Source organism: Zosterops lateralis (assembly GCF_965231275.1).
Source record: "Zosterops lateralis genome assembly, chromosome: 25".
Classification (NCBI taxonomy): domain Eukaryota; kingdom Metazoa; phylum Chordata; class Aves; order Passeriformes; family Zosteropidae; genus Zosterops; species Zosterops lateralis.
The window spans coordinates 115493-133307 of record NC_139785.1 but is presented as its reverse complement, the minus strand read 5'-3'; the positions used below and the strand labels follow the sequence as shown (position 1 = coordinate 133307).

At 45.7% G+C, this 17815-nt stretch overlaps 3 protein-coding genes across 5 annotated transcripts; 1 reads left to right on the top strand and 2 right to left on the bottom strand.

The window, feature by feature from the left end:
• The first annotated feature begins 109 nt into the window (after positions 1-109).
• On the top strand, positions 110-9729 carry HMBS (hydroxymethylbilane synthase). Of its 3 annotated transcripts, XM_083877975.1 has the most exons (14): positions 110-128; positions 260-313; positions 1866-1938; positions 2605-2657; positions 2756-2811; positions 3738-3815; positions 4136-4213; positions 5696-5771; positions 6464-6577; positions 7093-7131; positions 7981-8100; positions 8335-8388; positions 8952-9038; positions 9258-9729. In XM_083877975.1, exons 3-14 carry the CDS (start codon positions 1896-1898, stop codon positions 9429-9431), a joined length of 972 nt encoding a protein of 323 aa, XP_083734101.1. In that variant the 5' UTR covers positions 110-128; positions 260-313; positions 1866-1895; the 3' UTR covers positions 9432-9729. The 3 variants fall into 3 exon arrangements, with proteins under 3 accessions (XP_083734101.1, XP_083734100.1, XP_083734099.1); XM_083877974.1 differs by lacking the exon at positions 110-128 and having other exon boundaries at positions 135-313; positions 2608-2657; XM_083877973.1 differs by lacking the exon at positions 110-128 and having other exon boundaries at positions 135-313.
• A 120-nt stretch (positions 9730-9849) lies between these two features.
• H2AX (H2A.X variant histone) lies at positions 9850-11138 on the bottom strand. Its single transcript, XM_083877976.1, has one exon. It carries the CDS (start codon positions 10884-10886, stop codon positions 10485-10487), a length of 402 nt encoding a protein of 133 aa, XP_083734102.1. The 5' UTR covers positions 10887-11138; the 3' UTR covers positions 9850-10484.
• A 1711-nt stretch (positions 11139-12849) lies between these two features.
• On the bottom strand, positions 12850-17800 carry DPAGT1 (dolichyl-phosphate N-acetylglucosaminephosphotransferase 1). The gene is made up of 9 exons (XM_083878210.1): positions 17631-17800; positions 17433-17553; positions 17134-17347; positions 16448-16594; positions 16231-16315; positions 15585-15773; positions 14881-14968; positions 14350-14505; positions 12850-13423 (listed from the first exon to the last, which is right to left on the bottom strand). The coding sequence occupies exons 1-9, from the start codon at positions 17783-17785 to the stop codon at positions 13358-13360; spliced, it is 1221 nt and encodes a 406-aa protein (XP_083734336.1). The 5' UTR covers positions 17786-17800; the 3' UTR covers positions 12850-13357.
• Between the last annotated feature and the right edge of the window lie 15 nt (positions 17801-17815).

The window sequence follows — 17815 nt, the reverse complement described above, 5'->3', positions numbered from 1 at the left end:
GTGCTCCGGGGGGCGGGGCCTCTGGGGCGGGCGGGGGCGGAGCTTTTCCGGCGCTGCGGCTGCTGCGGGCGCGCCGAGGGCGCTGGTCACGTGGTCAGGGTGGCGGGGGCGAGGCCGCTGGTCACGTGGTGGGTACGGGGTTGTGCGGCGCTGAGGGCCGGTGGTCATGGCGGAGCCGGGGGCGGCCGCCGTGGGCCTGGGGCGAGCGGAGTCTGGCGGGGGTGCCGACGGGGCGGACGCTGACCCGTTGCTGTCGCAGGGAGAGAACGGCACGGATAGTAGAACGATCCGCGTGGGCACCCGCCGGAGCCAGGTAGGCAGCGGCAAGGCTGGGGTGCGGGGTGTGCTCCCGCCCGGGCCCCCGGTTCGTCCCGGGCAGCGCAGGGTCTGCCTGCTTCTCAGGACTGAGGAACGGCTTGAGCTTCCTGAGTTTGTGCGTTTCGACTCCTGCCATGGAACTCCGGGAAGAAGTTTGGAAAGCCCTTCCTTCGGAACCCAGGGGACGGTCAGCTCTGTTAGCGGTGGAGCGGTGCAGGGGCTGGGGGCGACGGCACGGGTCTGGTTGGGACTGTGCAACTTGCAAAGTCTGTGCAGCTCTTTGTAGGGAAAACCCCTCAATGGCTGAAAGTCGCAACCCGCTCAAAGGCCAGGGAAGGGACATATCCAGAGATAGAGGAGGTATCTCTTGCCAGCGGGGTACAGTAGGGAGGAGCAGCCTCGCAAAGGAAGATAAGCGACCGTCGGGCCTTTGCGCTGAGATAATTTCGTTCCTTTTGGTAGCACGTTCTAGGAAGAATTTCGTGCTGGCACAAAGGCGTTTTATGTAGACATCAGAACAAGGGAGATAGCCGTGCATAAATGTTACCTTCATGTAATAACCTGAGGCTTTGGGGGCACTTTGCAAAGGGCGGCAGCTGCATACATTAATTGTATTTGTAGGGAGCTGCAGTCCTGAGAACTACGTTAATTACCGAAGGGTCCTGAGCCTTTCGGTGGGAAAATAGCTGAAACTCATCTGTAGTTGCCTGAGTCTGCTGCCGCTTCCATGTGCAGAAAGATGTTACGCTAAGTGATTGTATTTTACTTGCTTCTGATTTTCTTATACAATAAAATGTTCTGGCAATTTTCTTCTTTGGGATTTGTTTCTTGCTGCACGCAATGATGTAAGCTGTTACTTTTGTGTGTTTGTGTGTGTTTGTAGAACTTCTAACTACGTCTTTGTTCTTACAGTGGATAAGTAACTTGTATTTGACACTAACTCAGGATTTTTCCACCAGCTCAGTGAAATCCTACTGGCTTCTCCCAAAGCTTGCAGTATTAGTAAAATTCATACTCCTAGAAAAAGTGGGAGGCTTTAGCCCTAACCTTAACTCTAGCCTAGTGTGCAATATGACTTGTTCTTTCATCACTGAGCAACAGAATAGTGGTTTTGCTTACTTTTCTGTCCACTTGCTGATCATCATTCAGCAGTTGTGTTCCACGTATGCAAAATCAAGAAGTGAAAGCGTGAGAATCATGATCTGCAGGCTTCTGTTGTAGTCACTCTTCCTGGCTCCCTAAAATAAATTTATTGCAGTGTTTCATCAGTGGTTGCATCACAGCAATGCTGGACATGGGGAGATGTGGTACTTTAATCAATAAAAGAAATTCTTCAGTGAAGTGCTTTGGTCATGATAGGAGTTCACACAGTTCAAAGAGTTTGTGCTAATGAGTGATTTTACTTGAAGCAACCTATTTCTAATGCTTTTCATTTAGAGAGAATACCGGTCATGTGTGCCTGGCTGTGGAAGAATGGCAAAGCCTCCTTAGCTACTGTATGGACAATGTGCTCTTTCTTTAGGACTTTGTTTTCTGCTTCCTTGTAGCTGGCCCGGATTCAGACCGATAGTGTAGTTATGATGCTCCGTGAGCTATACCCTGACCTCTGCTTTGAGATTGGTAAGTTTTTTTTGGATGTTGTCCTGGAGTAGATGGCAGCAGGAGCCAGTGGGTTATCTTTGTGCGCAAGAGGTGTGTGTAGAGTCAGAAGGAGGAGGAGGAGGTCTGTCTAAGTTTATCTGAGAGTGCTGTCTGAATTCAGTTCAGTTGTGTGGCTGAGCAACTGCTACTGCTGGTTTCTTCTAGGGGAGATAGATGGATTTCATAAGCTCTTGATTTAAGTGCTGAGTATGCGATGGATATGGTGCTGCTTCATTTGCAAATCTAGTATTGTTCTGGCTACGTCCATGTGAGCACTAGGGGCATTTTCTGGTCTGGGGCTCAAGGCTTTCAACAGGAATAATGGGAGCTCAGCCTTGCACTGAAGAGAATTGCTTTATACATGTTCACTGGCACTCCAGAGACACACTGTGGCAGTTTCCACTGGGTCAGCTCTTCCCCAAACCTGCCCTGTTTCCCCATGCTTTTGTTTTTGAGGACAGTGAAAGAAGTCTGTTTCACTTGTCTTGAGTGCAGTGTATTTCTAGAAGTGAACTGCTTTTGTATTGAGCTTGAGTCTGTGTTCACACAGTAGTGTGTGACTGCTTATGGCATTTTGCATAGATATTTTCAGCCTAAGTCCAGTGCTTTTATCAAGCCTCACGTTTTACCTGTACTGTTTCTGAGCAGTGGCCATGTCAACAACCGGGGACAAGATCTTGGATACAGCGCTTTCCAAGGTAAAGGAAATGTTCTTTCCTTATTCAAGAACTAATTCTATTTATGTTATATTGACTGTTGCTTCTTTTGTGATACATGTTCTTCCATTTATGTGTAGATTGGAGAGAAGAGCCTCTTCACCAAAGAGTTGGAAAGTGCACTTGAAAGAAATGAGTAAGAGCATATAGTTTTGTCTTTCTCCTTGGCATTTGGTGCTCTTTGGACATATTTAGCTTGCTGCATAGGTGATCTACTTTCCTTCAGTCCTGGTACCTCTTGGGCTAAAAAAAAGTAGTCCTTTGATAACTCACTCTATTTCCCGCCCCCTCCTCCTTTTTTTCTCTCCTAAACCCTGGGTTTAGGCCATGTATTTTGAAGTGGAGTTGTTGTGTCACTTGTTCTGCCCCAATTAGGTTTTCTTCTGTTATTTGTGTATTACATGCTGTAATACACAGGGAGGATGTGATTTCACATGATTTCTGCTTATGAATGTATTTTTTAAAAAATACTTTTCTTGTTGATGATACTGTATTGCAAAACAGATTTATTGTTATCCTGTTAACATTTATTAACTTATGCAAGCTAAATGTGCAGGAGAATTTGGCATGGGCAAATTGTGCTGTGTTCTGTACAACTTCTCTCTACAAAAACTCTTGCTTCAGGTGCCTTAGCGGAGAGAGATTAGTGCTGTTTTAGTGGGTTTGAGGTGTTAGGGGATTTTTGTTGTTATTTAATCTCTCTTTTCAATGTTCTGAGGAAAGTTTCAGTAGTGCCTTAGTTAAAGTATGTTTAAAAACAAAGGTATTCTTCTGCATCTCTGCCACATAGTTACATCATACTGCATTTTCAGTGAAGTTGGTGAAAAAATATTGGAGACTTAAGTGTTTACAATTATGCTTGGTTCCCATGTGACAAAGCAGGTACCCTGTAGTTCGGCCCGCTGTTTTGAAGTCTGAAGCATGTAATACCAAGCCACATAGTGATGTGTTTTGGTACACTGGAGTGGGTTCAAACTTTTGTGTAGGTGATCTGCAGGCCTCTGGTTGATTGCCATATGAGCTCTACCATCTGTTTTCTGATTATTGCCCTCTAATTTTTAGAGTTGACCTTGTGGTTCACTCCCTGAAGGACCTGCCAACTTCTCTTCCTCCTGGCTTTACAATTGGTGCCATCTGCAAGTAAGTGTGGATGCGAGGCTTGATTCTCTGAGGTCTTGCATTTTACAGTGTTGGTAAAGGAGAGCTAAGGCAGTGTGGGTCCTTTTAGGTGTTCAAAGTTGCCTGCGATTAGTCTCCAAAACAGTGGAAGCTCTAGTAGAACACTCGGGCTGCCCTAGTGTTACATAGATAGCATATGTGTTGAAAGTTCTTGCTCATAGAGTGATGGAGTATTTTGGACCCAGAGGCACTTCTTCCAGGAAATCATAGCAGAACTGTTGAGCTTAGCTGCCTTGCCTTAAATGACCTGTCAGGCATTTTGCACTTGCATTATTTTGCAGAAGGGAGAACCCACTTGATGCTGTTGTCTTTCATCCCAAAAACTGTGGAAAAACGCTGAGCCTCCTTCCTGAAAAGAGGTGAGTGGGAGAAGAAGGGGAAGACAGTTGTAAAAAGAGAAGGGGTCAGTTGGTTGATATTTTCCATTGGCAAGTCAGTCAGCTCATTGCATTGTCTTGTAGTGGTTTTACACTGCCTCTTGTGAGCATTCCACAGACATTAACTTCAACCCACTTGCTGGAAAGAGTAACGCCGTCTCACGGGAATGCTGCATAATGAATGAGGTTCATCTCTCAAGCCACCCTTGAGTGGCAATGCTTTCTCAAGTTAGAACCTTTCTTGCCATGATCTCTCAAGTGAATTTCTGCTCCTTGGTATTCTGCCTACTGCTGGGGAATGCATACAATGCAGATAGGGTGTCTGGTGCAGGATTTTGGCTTTCATGGACCTGAACTATGCTTCTGTTCTCACTCAGCCAGTTCTGATTCCTTTCTTGGGTTTTTGGCATCACTTTCCTGTGGTTTCTCTATTTTTAATGACCTGTCTTTCTATAGAGGCTGTTGGAACCTTTTGTCTGAGACAGATGAGTGAAATTACTCAGATTAAGGTAGCTATTAGAAAGATTTATTTTTTTATATATGTTAAAGTGAAAGAAATAAACTAGCTGTGATACTAAGACTTGTGATTCTGTGCATTTGGATAACAAGAAAATCACATCTGGTTTAGGTTTCAGGTTATCAAAAGGAGGAAGCAGATGGACACATTCTCATTTCTTCAGTCTCATGACCAGTGATAGGACTCAAGGAAACTGTATAAAGCTGAATCAGAGGCTGTTTAGGTTTGGTACTGGGGAAAGGTTCATCACCCAGAGGGTGGTTCAGCACTGGAATGGGCTCCTGAGGGAAGTGGTCACAGCACCAAGCCTGACAGAGCTCAAGGAGTATTTGGACAATGCTCTCAGGCACATGGTGGGATTCTTGGGGTGTACTACACAGGGTAGGAGTCAGAACTCAGCGATCCTGATAGGTCCCTTCCAAATCAGCATATAATATGATTCTATGAAAAGAAGTGAACAGCATGTATCTTGAGAAAGGAAATGCCTAGGCTTGCAGTTTTTTGTGATTTCTAGTTACATACTTAAAGGTCGTCTGCTTACTGCATTTCTGTCTTTGATGAAGTTCCTCTCTTCCACTTCATCACGTAGTTGTCTGGCTTTGGCTTTTCATTTCAGGGCAGCAGGGTCTTTTTTCTGTGAAAAATGTTGTCTTTCAATGAGGTTTCATCAGTCCTTGACAGTGGCTAGGGACTGCTCGTCATAAGCATATCCTGTAAATTGACTCCTTGGGAGTTGCTTCAGACACGCTTTATGCTAAACTTCAGAGACTGGTTTTCTTTCTTTTAAGAAGATACAAATCATTGACCTATTTTTTGATCTTCATTTCAACTTTAAAAAGAAAAAAAAAAATGTTATCATTTGTTTCCTTGAAACTTCTGTCATATATCTGGCTGGAGGTAATTGTTAGGAGTGTTCTCAATTTCAGTGATTATATTTTTCCCTGCAGTGTAATTGGAACCAGCTCACTTCGGAGAGCAGCTCAGCTCAAGAAGAAGTTCCCTCATTTAGAATTCAGGGATATTGTATCCTTTCCTGGCAAGCCATGGGAGCTGGGTAAAGCTGCAAACAGGAAAGTACAACTTCGTGTAAATTCTAGATTTGAGGCTGATTTGTGCCACCTGACGTACAAGAGCAAACTGTTTCCTCAAAAGCTGTTCTCTGCTACCCTGTTCTGAGGGGAAGGTAGCACTGTAGCCATCCTGTCCTCTGCTTTCTCATGAGGCTGTGAAGCAGCAGCCAGCCTTGATCTTGCTGAGGATTCAGTGTACAGATGAATTATATGTTTTGCAGTATTTGAAAAACTGCATGATGGTGCCTCCCATGTGTTTGTCATGGGCGTGTGACTAAATGTTGCTGATTCTCCAGTAACCCTGGATGCGGTTTGGTCCACTAGTTCCAATGTGGATGGCTAACCTACTGAGAAAAGGCATCGTTACTTCAGTCCTAGGAGCAGAGTTCTTTGCAGTGCGAAAGGCATCGGGTGCTAATAGTGTACTTTAGTGGTGTGCATATCTTTGTAGACGCAGTGCTTGAATTAATATTTCATAATAACTTGGCAAAATTCTATTTTAAGAAACAATTGTCCATATTTAACACTTCTTCCAGGATGACATTCTCATTTGGAGACTGTTGGATTCTGTACAGTCTGTAAACACTCAAGTGGTTGTAGGACTGTTTGCCTGCTGTTTCTATGCTCGCTTAATCACTTCTACAGAGAGGAAACTTAAATACCCGTTTAAAGAAGCTAGATGAGAACGAAGACTTCAGTGCCATCATCCTGGCTGCTGCTGGGCTGAAGAGAATGGGCTGGGAAAATCGCATTGGCCAGGTGAGGCACAGCAAAGCAGAAAATACCATTCTCTCCTGAACTATCAGCTGTCTGCCTTTCAGACCTTGTGGTTGTCCTGTCCAAGATAAGCATGCAATCTCCTGACTCCATTGCCATGTTAGCTTTGATTTGAGGCACTTCAGAAAAGAGTGGTTGGGGTTTTTGGTTGGTTGCTTTTTTTCTTCATACAGAAATTTTTCATGTTCAGCTTTCCATGGTTCAGTAACAGTTTGTAATCTGTCTCCTAGCACTTCACAGCCCTTGTGTCTAGCAACGCAGCAGTGTGCAAGGCTGAGATTTTAGTGATTAGCTAATTCACAAAGTATTACCCTACAGTTGATGGAAAGTCCATTATCTCACTTTTGTGGTGGAAACACTGAGGCATGGGAGGGGAGAAGTGACATTTCTTTGGGCTGACATGAAATCAACTGGTAGTAGAGACAGGAATCTGGCTCTTGTTTCCTATATTGTTAACAGTGCAACTTGAGTTAACTCTTGATTTTACTTTCTTCCAGCTCCTAGGCCCTGAAGATTGTCTGTATGCTGTCGGACAGGTACTTTACAACTTTTTTTCTTTAAGCCATGCTTAAAGGGCACTGAAAGCCAGCAGAAATATGATATATCTGAGTAGTTAGCTGTGCTGAAGACTTCCCTTGTCTTGGTTACCAGAAAAGTACTTTGATCTCTTTTGTTGCCTGTTACACTGTTTTAGGCACAGCTTGTTAGAAGAATGGGGGTCTGCTCTCCTACCCAGTGTGTTAGGGGCTGATTCCTATCAGTAACAGAAAAACAGTAAATGGGAAAGGTAATCCATGCACAGCTACAGTGGGGCAACGCACCAGATATGGGGCAGGTTCGGTATTATGCTGCACCTGCAGCCACTGCAGTGTCTTTGCACTGTGATGCTCCCTCCTTTGTGCATGGTGTCCTGACTCCTGCAGGGTGGAGCTGAAACACCTGTCTTGGGCATTCTTAGCGCTCCTGTTTTTAGGTGGGCAGACTGTTCCAGTCCATGCTGGCTGTGTGGCTGAGCTTATGCAGGAGAGGAATGTTGCTAAACCAGAGCTGGTGATCCATTAGAGATGGCAAGTGACGAATCCGCACATTCAGTCTGAAAAAGTGATTTTGATAATGCATTTGTCGAGTACTGTGCAGAGTTCTAGAATGGTTTGAGGTGGAAGCATGATCTTTAACACTTGGCTGAATAAGTCCAGATCTTCTGTTGATAGTGGCTACTGTAGGATGCCCTTGCAGCCAGTGGATCGTAATTAATATCAGTGAACATTGCTCCCTTAGTGAAAAGGGTCTGAGCCTCTGAGTTCTGTTTCACAATCAATGCTGAGTACACATGCAGATGAATGAAGTTGAAGAATTACTATATTTTGTTGTGTTTCTTCTTCTAGGGTGCCTTAGCAGTGGAAGTTCGTGCCAAAGACCAAGAGATACTGAATATGGTATCTGCCCTGCATGATGCAGACACTGTGTTGTGCTGCATTGCTGAGAGAGCCTTTATGAAGCGTTTGGTAGGTCTGGCACCCTTGCTCTGCCTGCAGCAGTAAATACTGGTCTGCTAGTTAATTTGATGCTATAGTATGGGAAATCTGTTACACTTCTCTAAAACTGCAAGTGGGAGTACTTCTGAATTGAAAAGGGCCAGAAGAGTGATGGGCAGGTTTATGTGCAGCTTAAACTTTTCAGAGGCCTCTGCTTTGAATGTGTTGGGCAAGAGCCTCAGTGTCAGATGCTTTGTGTTTTAGGAGGGTGGATGTAGCGTCCCTGTTGCTGTCAACACCCTTCTGAAGGATGATCAGGTGAGGAGTCCTTGGTGTTTTTCATGGATTATTTCTGAAAACATGTTGCAAGTGTGTGCATGTTTCCATATCTTTTCCTGAAGCTAATTTCAGCAGGTATCTTTATAGCCAGTTAGGGCAGATAGTCTCCCGACTTGACCCTTCTGTGTCCAAAGCAGAAGTACAAGAATGGGTCTGGCTACTGAAGCTGTCTTTCAGAAAATTCCATTATACCAGATTCCCCCCTCCACCCCTGCTGCTTATTTCATGTTCTGAGATCTGCAAATATTGCTTCCAACCATACCAAACCTGATTTTAGATAGTGGAGTATGATTAAGGTGGGAAACTAGAAAAAACTTCAGCCTTTTCCTTGAGAAGTCACATCTTCCCTAACAGGGATTACTTTTCTTAGTGGTACTTGCATTGTACCACCTATTCATGCTGATCCCACTGCATGACAAAAGCCTTTCCCTCCAGACTTAGCTTTGTATATTTGGGTGGATTTTTTTAAAAAGGTTTTTTTTTACTTGGCTGCTTGTTTGTTTGTTAATATGGTATCAATCCATTCTGTATATTTTTCCAAGTTGTATTTGACAGGAGCAGTCTACAGCTTGGATGGATCTGATAGCCTGAAGGAGACGATGCAGACTGGTGTTAGTTATCCCCATGAGGTACGTGAACCATGGTGGCTTCAAAATTCAGACCTGAAGCTAAATGACAAAAACCAGGTCTTTAGAAATAGATTATATTTGGTCGGTTTTTTTTTTTGTAAGATGTAATAGCACTGTTCTTGAGGCTCCTCAGACTAGATTTTACCCTGTTTCATGGGTGTCTTAATCCCTTGCACACTGTTTTCCTGCTCCCTTACTTTGAGATGTTTATATTTGCAGAATGAAGATGGACCAAATGATGACGTGCAGCACGTTGGCATCACGGCCAAGAATGTTCCTGGTCAGGCCCAGGAAGCTGCAGAGAACCTGGGTGTTGAACTAGCTAGTTTACTTCTGAGCAAGGGAGCAAAGCATATCCTAAGTGTGGCAAGGCAGCTCAATGATGCCCGCTGAACCTGAGGTGAGGTCAGCAGCAGTGCTACAACTCTAGCTACAAGTCTTTGCAAGCTACATCACGATCCTCTGGAGGGATTTATTTCAACATTCACAACAGTCTTACCTGGCGTTTGGCTGCAAAAAACCTAAAATATGAAATTAACTCTAATAGTTTCTGCTCCTCAGTTTTCATCCCTCTCCACAATTTCTCTAAATTGTTAAATGTCTCTTTGAAGTATTGTCAACAATTTTTGTAGCTAGGAAGCTAAAAGAAAAAATTAAAAATAAAATTAAAGCCTTTAAGTGTTCAATTCCATTCAGGAGCAAAGTGCTCATTAGGTTATAACTGGAGACTCAGCTGTGCTGGCACTAAAATGCTGTACTGTGCTGAGTGCTTTCAGGAATTATTATTTAGGCCTTTTCACTCACTGGATCACTGAAGGCTCCCATTAGGTTCCTGACAGTCTGTTCCTTATACTAAAGTAGCAGAGATGCTACATTCACCTTTGGTCTTAGTGAAGGTAAATAAAGTTCACCGTTATCAGGGAGATGCCAGTTTGTCGATTGGCTAGTATTAAATGAAGGAGCAGACAGCCATTTTGGTTTCCCTTGTATGTTTGTCCATAAAGGTCATGAGAACCAGTTAGCTAGAACAGCCAGTGAAGGGGGAGCTGAAGCAGAAGCCCAAATTTTGGTTACTGTAGCTTCCTGCACTTGCTACTAGGTCAGCATACTCTCAGCAGGGTTTGATTGTTACAGTGCCTTGCAGAAACACTGAAACGGCACCATACTGGGGTCCTGTTTTTTAAATAAAGCAGTTTTATTTTCTAGGCTGCATCCACTGAACGTACCAGCGGTAAGAGTTAAATTAGCAAGTCCTTAGGGAGCAGCTCTTGCACTCAGTCTTTGACTGGCCCCGAGCCGGTTTCTGCCCGCCCCCCAGCAGCCATGGCCGGCCACACCTCTCTTGCCCTTCCCTCCTCCTGTCTCCTCCGCAATCCCAGCTCTCCCGGTGAGCAATGGGGCGGCCCTGAAAAGGGCCTTTGAGTGGTGCCTGGAGGGCCGGCGGGCCTAGTACTCCTGCGACTGCTGCCCGCTGCCCCGCTTGCTGGCCTTCTTGGGCAGCAGCACGGCCTGGATGTTGGGCAGGACGCCGCCCTGCGCGATGGTAACGCCGCCCAACAGCTTGTTGAGCTCCTCGTCGTTGCGCACCGCTAGTTGCAGGTGACGGGGGATGATGCGCGTCTTCTTGTTGTCGCGTGCTGCGTTGCCCGCGAGCTCCAGGATCTCCGCGGTCAGGTACTCGAGCACGGCCGCCAGATACACGGGCGCACCAGCCCCCACCCGCTCCGCGTAGTGCCCGCGCCGCAGCAGTCGGTGAACGCGCCCCACCGGGAACTGCAGCCCAGCCCGGGACGAGCGAGACTTGGCCTTAGCACGGACCTTACCGCCGCTCTTGCCACGGCCGGACATGGCGTCTCGCTCTGCTGCTGAGCCGCTGCGACTGGAGATGCCGCGCCCGGGATTTTTATAACCTCCCGCCAAGTAGGGTCCTGCTCATTGGACAGCGCCACCGCCTCTAGCTATTGGTGCGTCTGCCGGAAGAAGCTTTTTGCTGACTGGTCGCTTCTGTGATAGCGACGCGCTTGCTCTGAGGGTGTTGGCGACGGGGTCTGGCTAATCAGCAAGCGAGGCGCCAGATTTAAACCACGCCGAGGCTGTTGGTAGGGTGCTGTCGCGCCGTTGCCGGCCCTCAGCGAGCATGCGCGATGCCGGCCCGCCCACTCGGAGGGAGATGCCGTTCCCGCAGTGCGCCTTCGTACCGCCCGTGCAGGCGCACGGAGCTTTTTGAGGGGTGGAGTCAGTCCCTGGGCCTAGTCGGTCCCTGGGTGAGGCTTCCATCCAGAGTGAAGTAGAGAGTCTCCCGGGGTGCCTACAGACTGAGAGGTATCCTTATCTGTAGGGGTATTTGCCTTAGGGTGGCACATAGGGGAGAAGAGTATTTAGGGATGTGGGAAAACCTACCATGAGATCCTTTCTAGTGAATTGTGGGAACGTGTGAGATATATTATGGATTTATAATATGGGTATATGAAGAGAAGCACTAAAGGAAAGGAAGGAGTCAAAGTAGACTAGGAGGAAAAAAAACATGGGAACACTGAGGGGAAAAAAAAGCTAAGAAAGTGGTGATGTTACAAAATGTTGCTGATCAGTAAGAATTACCTCTGCGGTCTATGCTGTCTTACTAGTATTTTTTTTTCCCAGAGTGAGCAGACTCTACCCTCTGTACATGTGGAGGTCTAAGTGCCAGCAACTGGCATTAGGACACAGATCAGAACAGCCAGTGGTTCTAGCAAATGGAAAGACCTCAGCACATACAGGAGGTGGAGGGGGGAGGTGGAATTCAAGTATGTGTGATCGATCCCTAGCCAACGAGCCAGATTAGAGAGCAAGTAGGATAATGGACTTTGGAGCCCAGGACCAGATATGGGAGAGATTGAAGTCAGCAGGATGCTTACTGGAGGTAGGCCTAAGCCAGCTACATGGAGAAAATGGGGTGGATGCCTGAGAGGTACCTATTGGAAGGCCACATTCCTAGATCAGATAGCAGAGATTGATTTCTCTGTTCATATGCCCTGATGCCAGGAAATCCAGCAACTGGACAGACTGAGTGTTTAAGGTACTGAATGGTTTCATAATGTTTGTGTGTATGTGTTAATGGATATACTGTACTAGTAGACTTAGAAACTGCTCAGCTGGAGAAGAGGAAGAGGATTCTGCCACTTGTACTATTCATACTTGAGTGCTGTGTGTTTTCTGTGTTGATTGGTGCTGCTGGACACATTTTTGCCTTCTGGTAATACCTTCCAAGCTTTGTTACTAGCTGGACTTGGGTGTGTGGAGGTGCGGTGCCCTTGCATCTACTAGGGTACTGGACCTGGTAATTTCTTCTCATCCACCTCAGCATCCCTGTTTCTGCTGTTGCATTATTTCACTTTCATCATTACCCTTGCTAATACTATAACCTGGTACTCTAGGCTGTTCTGTTTTTTCTGTCAGGTAGGTAGCAATTCTGTGCTGAATTAGGGTGCTAAATACTGCTATACAAATAATTATTTGTATTTGAGAAAGAAGGGATTGGTGGTCAGCGAGGTCTTAGTTCCACATTAACCTAAGGGTCTTATTGATATCCTGTTGAGAAAAGGACATGGTGATCCTTATTCTGCTAGCCTGTTCCAGACATGTCCTCTTCCAGGGAGGAAGGCAGAGGATAAAGGTATTCAGAATTAAAAGCTCATCAGCACGAACATTCTCAGTAGCCATAAAAAAGGAGGGAGTCTACTGAGAAATGATCAGCTGCCTAACAGGGTAGAAGGCTAGAGATGGATCATATAGCCTAGTTTCACTGCATGTCAATATTGTCGAGGAAAAGCACTGCAGGGGAAAGGGTACCATGAATTATTTTATTCTTGGAGCACTCTGAGTTTTGAGTATGGGTTATAACCTGTCATTCTATGTCCACAGACCAAAAACGGAATTGGAGAAGCCAGGAACAGAGTCCAGTTTACTTACTCTGCTCACAGAAATGAAAGTTACTGTTTTCTCTCTTGGTGAACGGTAATGTCTTAGTTAGATGTGTAGAGATTCCATCTTTCCCACTTTCCCTAAGTGCTATCATTTGCTTCCCCTCTAAAAGGTATTCCTAGTAACAATGATGTCCAAGTAGCAGTGAATCTTTTCTATCACAGAATTGGACAAAAGCCTTTGGTGCACAACAAACATCCCAGTTCAAAACTAGCCCACGCAAAGCAGTTTGCTTGCGTTTTGATAGGTATTCTGAGGTTCTCAGAGGGCAGGAGTAAGATCAGTTGAATCATTTGGTCAAGCAGCTGGAGAAAATGGACTTGCAGGTAGAACTCTCTCCCTTGCTCCTGACAGTCCAGTCAGACATCATAAAACAAGCGCACTAGTTGGTACCGGATCGAAAATGCAATCGTGCTGCCAAGAACCTAGGTAAAAATCAGACACATAACAGAAACATTATACCGTCGAATGGTTTACAGGCTATCAGATTCTCCTTTCCAAATGGATTTGCTAAGCTTTCCAGCATGCCTTGTTTCATAAAACAGCAACAAAAAGGCTTATGTCAAAGCTGAAATTCAGCATCTTTACAATAAATTGCTGTCAGGACTTCTCTGCTGTGACTGGGATCAAGGTAAGTGCTATGTACTTCCTGTCTTCTCCCATCCCCGATGTTATCTGCCTGAACCCTGTTCAACAGGCTTTCATAGAAAGTCCTTCCTCCCAAACTGGAATTTGTCTAAGTGTCTCCTTCCTATAAAGGATCCCTCATCTTAAATATTGTGGGCAGTTAGCCAATGCAGGCCTTTCCAAAAGTGGTGTTTTTACTACACTATGCTTGAGAATTCACATGCTGAATAGAGGTAGTGGCAGTATTTGTGGAGCATATTCTTGTGCTCCAAGTGGCTTCAAAATGCTCCTGCGTGCCCCTCAGACTGAGGGACCACTGAGCCATGTGCCATGCTTACACAAGTCCACTTGCTGGCAGCGATACCTCTGAAACTGTTATTTGGTACTACTGAAAAACAGGAACGTACCAAAAGGCTGTTCTGAGTCAGAGTGACAAGGCACTCTGCTGTCCTCATGTTTTTCTTGCAACCAATGACTTGTGCCTTGGAAATCTTCTTAAGCTAACCTTCTGACTTTTTTTAATAAGCTCTCAATAAACAGAGAGGTGTGAATTTCTTTCCTCCTTGAGGTGTGTAAGCCTCTTATTCTCCCCAAGCTCCACAGCTCAACTGCACCTTGTGTGAAGAGCATGATATTTTCCTTTCCCCTTAAAACTCTTAAGACTGACTTGGATTTGTTTCTGTTGCAGAGTATATCTTTCTCCTGGTGGAACCCTTCATCTGACCTGAATGAGTAGCAACAGGAGAGTGAGGTTTCGCTCGTGGGTGGGTCCGATCATCTTTATGACAAAATTAATAAGTGTCATATTATTGCATTCAGTGTATTCGCCATCTTCATCTGTTCCACTCCTCACATCTACTATGTGCAAGATCTTGACTACCTGAGGAAAGAAATATTGCACGCTATTTCACCAGGTTATGTTTGGTGTTCCCTGGCTAATCTTGCTTAAGAGCCCTTTTGCTGTACCATCCCTGAAATCCTGCTTGTCCTCTTACTGAAAAGACGGGACAGACTTTTGTGATTTCGTAAACCTAAAAGAACCTGTGTGATGGTCCTGGGGCACTTCTGTGTGTGGTTATTCTGAAAGACTGATTATTAACACAATCGAGTGACTGTGGTGGATGGTAACAGACTTTCTTCCAGATTTGAGCCAGGCAGTAACCCAGAAGTTCTGCATTTTCTCCCATCCTGTTTCTCTTGTACTTGATGACTACCTCAAAACGCATCTGCATTTTGAATGGTTTCCACATATTACCTTCAGAATGTTTGTTCCCAGGGCAGAGAGGCTCTTAGTTTTGAATTTGGAGTAGCTCATCTCCAACTTCCCTGTACTAGGATTAAGCCTAAAAGAAACATTTAAAATTTAGTCCAGATACAACAAGGAAGACAGAGAGATCACTTTGTAAGCAGACTTAGATCCATAGCTGAGAAAGAAATCCAGTGGTGGAAGAAACAAGAATAACCTGATGCACTTAACAACAGCTGCTGGCATCTAGCCCCTCAAGCAGGGCAAAGAAGACTCCTTCCCATTGCACCCCCAATATATGCTGTGTAATTTAAAAAATAAAATAGAAGAATCTAATATCTGCAGAGAGAATTGCTGATGTGGCATAGCACTACAGAATGCTTGCTACTATGAAATCTTAGCAGATTCCACTGCCACAGCATTAAAAGCAGCCTGTGTCAATTTCTCTTGAACTTGTAGGTGAGAATCGTCAAGTTCTAACCTTGTAAAAAATCATTCTGTATCTGAGAGGTGAGCTAGTCAGAAAAGTTCACTTCTTTGAGAAACTTTTACTGTATGCTCTGACTATAGCTGGCAGAGTGAGCTGCTGTCTTTTGAAGAGAAAACATACTTTGATGGCTTTTAAAAAGAGCACCTTCCACCACCTCTCTCAGCTGGTGTTAGAGGTAAAAGACACAACCTGTAGTATCACTATAAGTCACTTGGTACATTACCTTGGTAGCCGGTGACGGGGACAAGGAATGATGTGGAAGAGCTGAGGCAATGAATAGAGGAAGTTAAGTACTTGTGGGATGAAAAAAAGCAGCATTGTTTTGCTGAAGTGTCCCAAGATCCCCACCACAGCAAAGGTCATGCCAGCGAAGTAGCAGAAGGTGTCCCCAACAAACACTCGAGATGGGTACCTGCAATCCATGGAGCAGAAAAGCAAAGGTCTGATGTGACTGCTATTGCCACGGAAACAACTATTTATAACCACTGAATGTAGGCCCACATCGCAGGTTAGGGGCCAGTGGAGATCTGCAGCAGATCTACACAGTAAAAACAATTGTAGGTATTTATTCTAAGACTGGACTGGGACCCAGTACCTGACTTGCAGAGACTATGGTATGAAAACACAGCCAGTGAGGCACAAGAGAGAGTGTATTTTGTGTGTTTGAGTGAGTTGGTGTGACTGCAGTTGTTATAACACAAAGGAAAGCTACTGCTCCATCGATGCTTTGTGCTCTTGGTTCTGGCAAGAAGCCTCTCTACATTACAGCATTCCACCTGCACATTGTTAAGTGGTTTTGTTTGTTCAAAAAGGGAGAAACTAGAGGGAAAGGATGCTTCCAAACAAATTATGAATGTCAATCCTCTTACCAGTTATGGTAAAATAGACCCAGCGTGGTAAAAAAAAAGGGAATCATAAAGTAGAGAGAAAAAATGTGATCATCTCGATAATCTCCTATAGAAAAGAGAAAAACACGTGTTTGTGATAAGACAAGACTGGTTCATTTTTAGTAATACCAGCTATTGAAATCTAGAATTCAATCCCCCTTTGCTTTTTGTGCCCACAAATGTTTGTTATTTTCCTTACCATTTAACTCTACAAGATTGAATATGATAATGGAAGCAGCTATCACCAGCGACTGTCCTGCTTCAATTCCATTAATTCCGGCGAGAATGTTGATGGCATTAGTGCAGAACACTGCTAGCATACCCATGTACACGTAGTAGAGGACACCTGCAGACCAGAGCAAGCCCACTGCTTTAGTATTTGGAGGCAAAGCAAGCCTTAGACCAATTCACTGATGCTCTCACTTCCTGCTTCATACAACAACCTATTACCTAACAATCTCTGTGAGTTTTGATAGTGGTAGTTTACAGATAAGACTGCTTCCTTTCTTAGGAGTTGGCCGTCACACATACACGTATGTACAGCACTGTGACTGCGGCACACTGCTGCGACATGACGACCAGCTGTAGTGCTGTTTCTGTCTTTCTAACATCCTGGTGTTACCAGCCATGTGCTGTGTGCCCCAGTACTCACCCGTATTGCCAGGATCGTGGGAAAATGATTGGTGCCTGTCTATGCACAGCTGAATGTGTGCTGGGTTTCTCAATGTTCTTTCCAGTCTAATGTTTAGTGGGTGGAGTGCCACTCTCTTACTGGTTACTTAAATAAATCCTTAGTCTGCTCTCTGCAGCACGAAGTGCTTCATGTGATCCCTTCCACTGACTGCTTGCCACGTGGATGACAGCTTCTGGTGATTCATAACTTACCCAGGTCCAAGTGCATGCCCAGCAGCACCCGAAAGGGCTTAGGCACCACAATGGTCGTGTTCCCAAAGTTGGTGAAGTAAACCATAAGCAGTGGGAGGGAAGCCATGGTAGGAAGAAGCAACTTGTGGCGCCAGCGCAGGTTCAGAACATCATCTGCAAAGCCCAGGAAAATCATGCAGCAGATGGCAAGGAGCGAACCGATGAGCTCCACGAACTGCAGGGGAGAGAACAGGACCCCAGTCACCGGTGGCCACTCCCTGCCCCTGCCTGCCACGTTTGCAGCACTAGACGAGCCTCACCTCGTCGTGAGGAAAGGCCGTGCACTGCTCCTCCACAAAACATCTCAAGAAGGGCACAGGGATGAAGCAGAAGAGGATGATCAGGAACACAGCACCGCTGATCACGCCCTGTGCTTCGGGGCTGGAAGGTAGAGCGGGGGGAGTCAGCCGTGCCCGGGCCGGCCCCGCGGGGCAGCTCCGGCGGGCAGCGCTACTCACACGGGCCGCCTTGAGGTCTTGTTGAGGTCTTCCCCGAAGAGCCGCGCGGCGAGGAAGTGGGTCGTGAAGGCCGGGATCAGCGTCAGCGTGGCCGCGAAGCCCAGCAGCGACCCGCCCAGGTTGATGAGAAGCGGCACGGCGGGCCAGGCCGCCATGGCCACGGCGGGCGCTGCCCCTGCCAAGGG

Excerpts from the sequence above, each read along its gene's own strand:
- HMBS (XM_083877973.1), top strand. The coding sequence starts at position 167 with ATGGCGGAGCCGGGGGCGGCCGCCGTGGGCCTGGGGCGAGCGGAGTCT. Across the intron at positions 314-1,865 it reads TGGGCACCCGCCGGAGCCAG|CTGGCCCGGATTCAGACCGA; the intron begins GTAGGCAGCGGC and ends GCTTCCTTGTAG. Across the intron at positions 1,939-2,604 it reads TGACCTCTGCTTTGAGATTG|CAGTGGCCATGTCAACAACC; the intron begins GTAAGTTTTTTT and ends ACTGTTTCTGAG.
- H2AX (XM_083877976.1), bottom strand. The coding sequence starts at position 10,886 with ATGTCCGGCCGTGGCAAGAGCGGCGGTAAGGTCCGTGCTAAGGCCAAG.
- DPAGT1 (XM_083878210.1), bottom strand. The coding sequence starts at position 17,785 with ATGGCGGCCTGGCCCGCCGTGCCGCTTCTCATCAACCTGGGCGGGTCG. Across the intron at positions 16,316-16,447 it reads CAATCTTGTAGAGTTAAATG|GAGATTATCGAGATGATCAC; the intron begins GTAAGGAAAATA and ends TCTTTTCTATAG. Across the intron at positions 14,506-14,880 it reads TGGGAACAAACATTCTGAAG|GTAGTCAAGATCTTGCACAT; the intron begins GTAATATGTGGA and ends TTCTTTCCTCAG.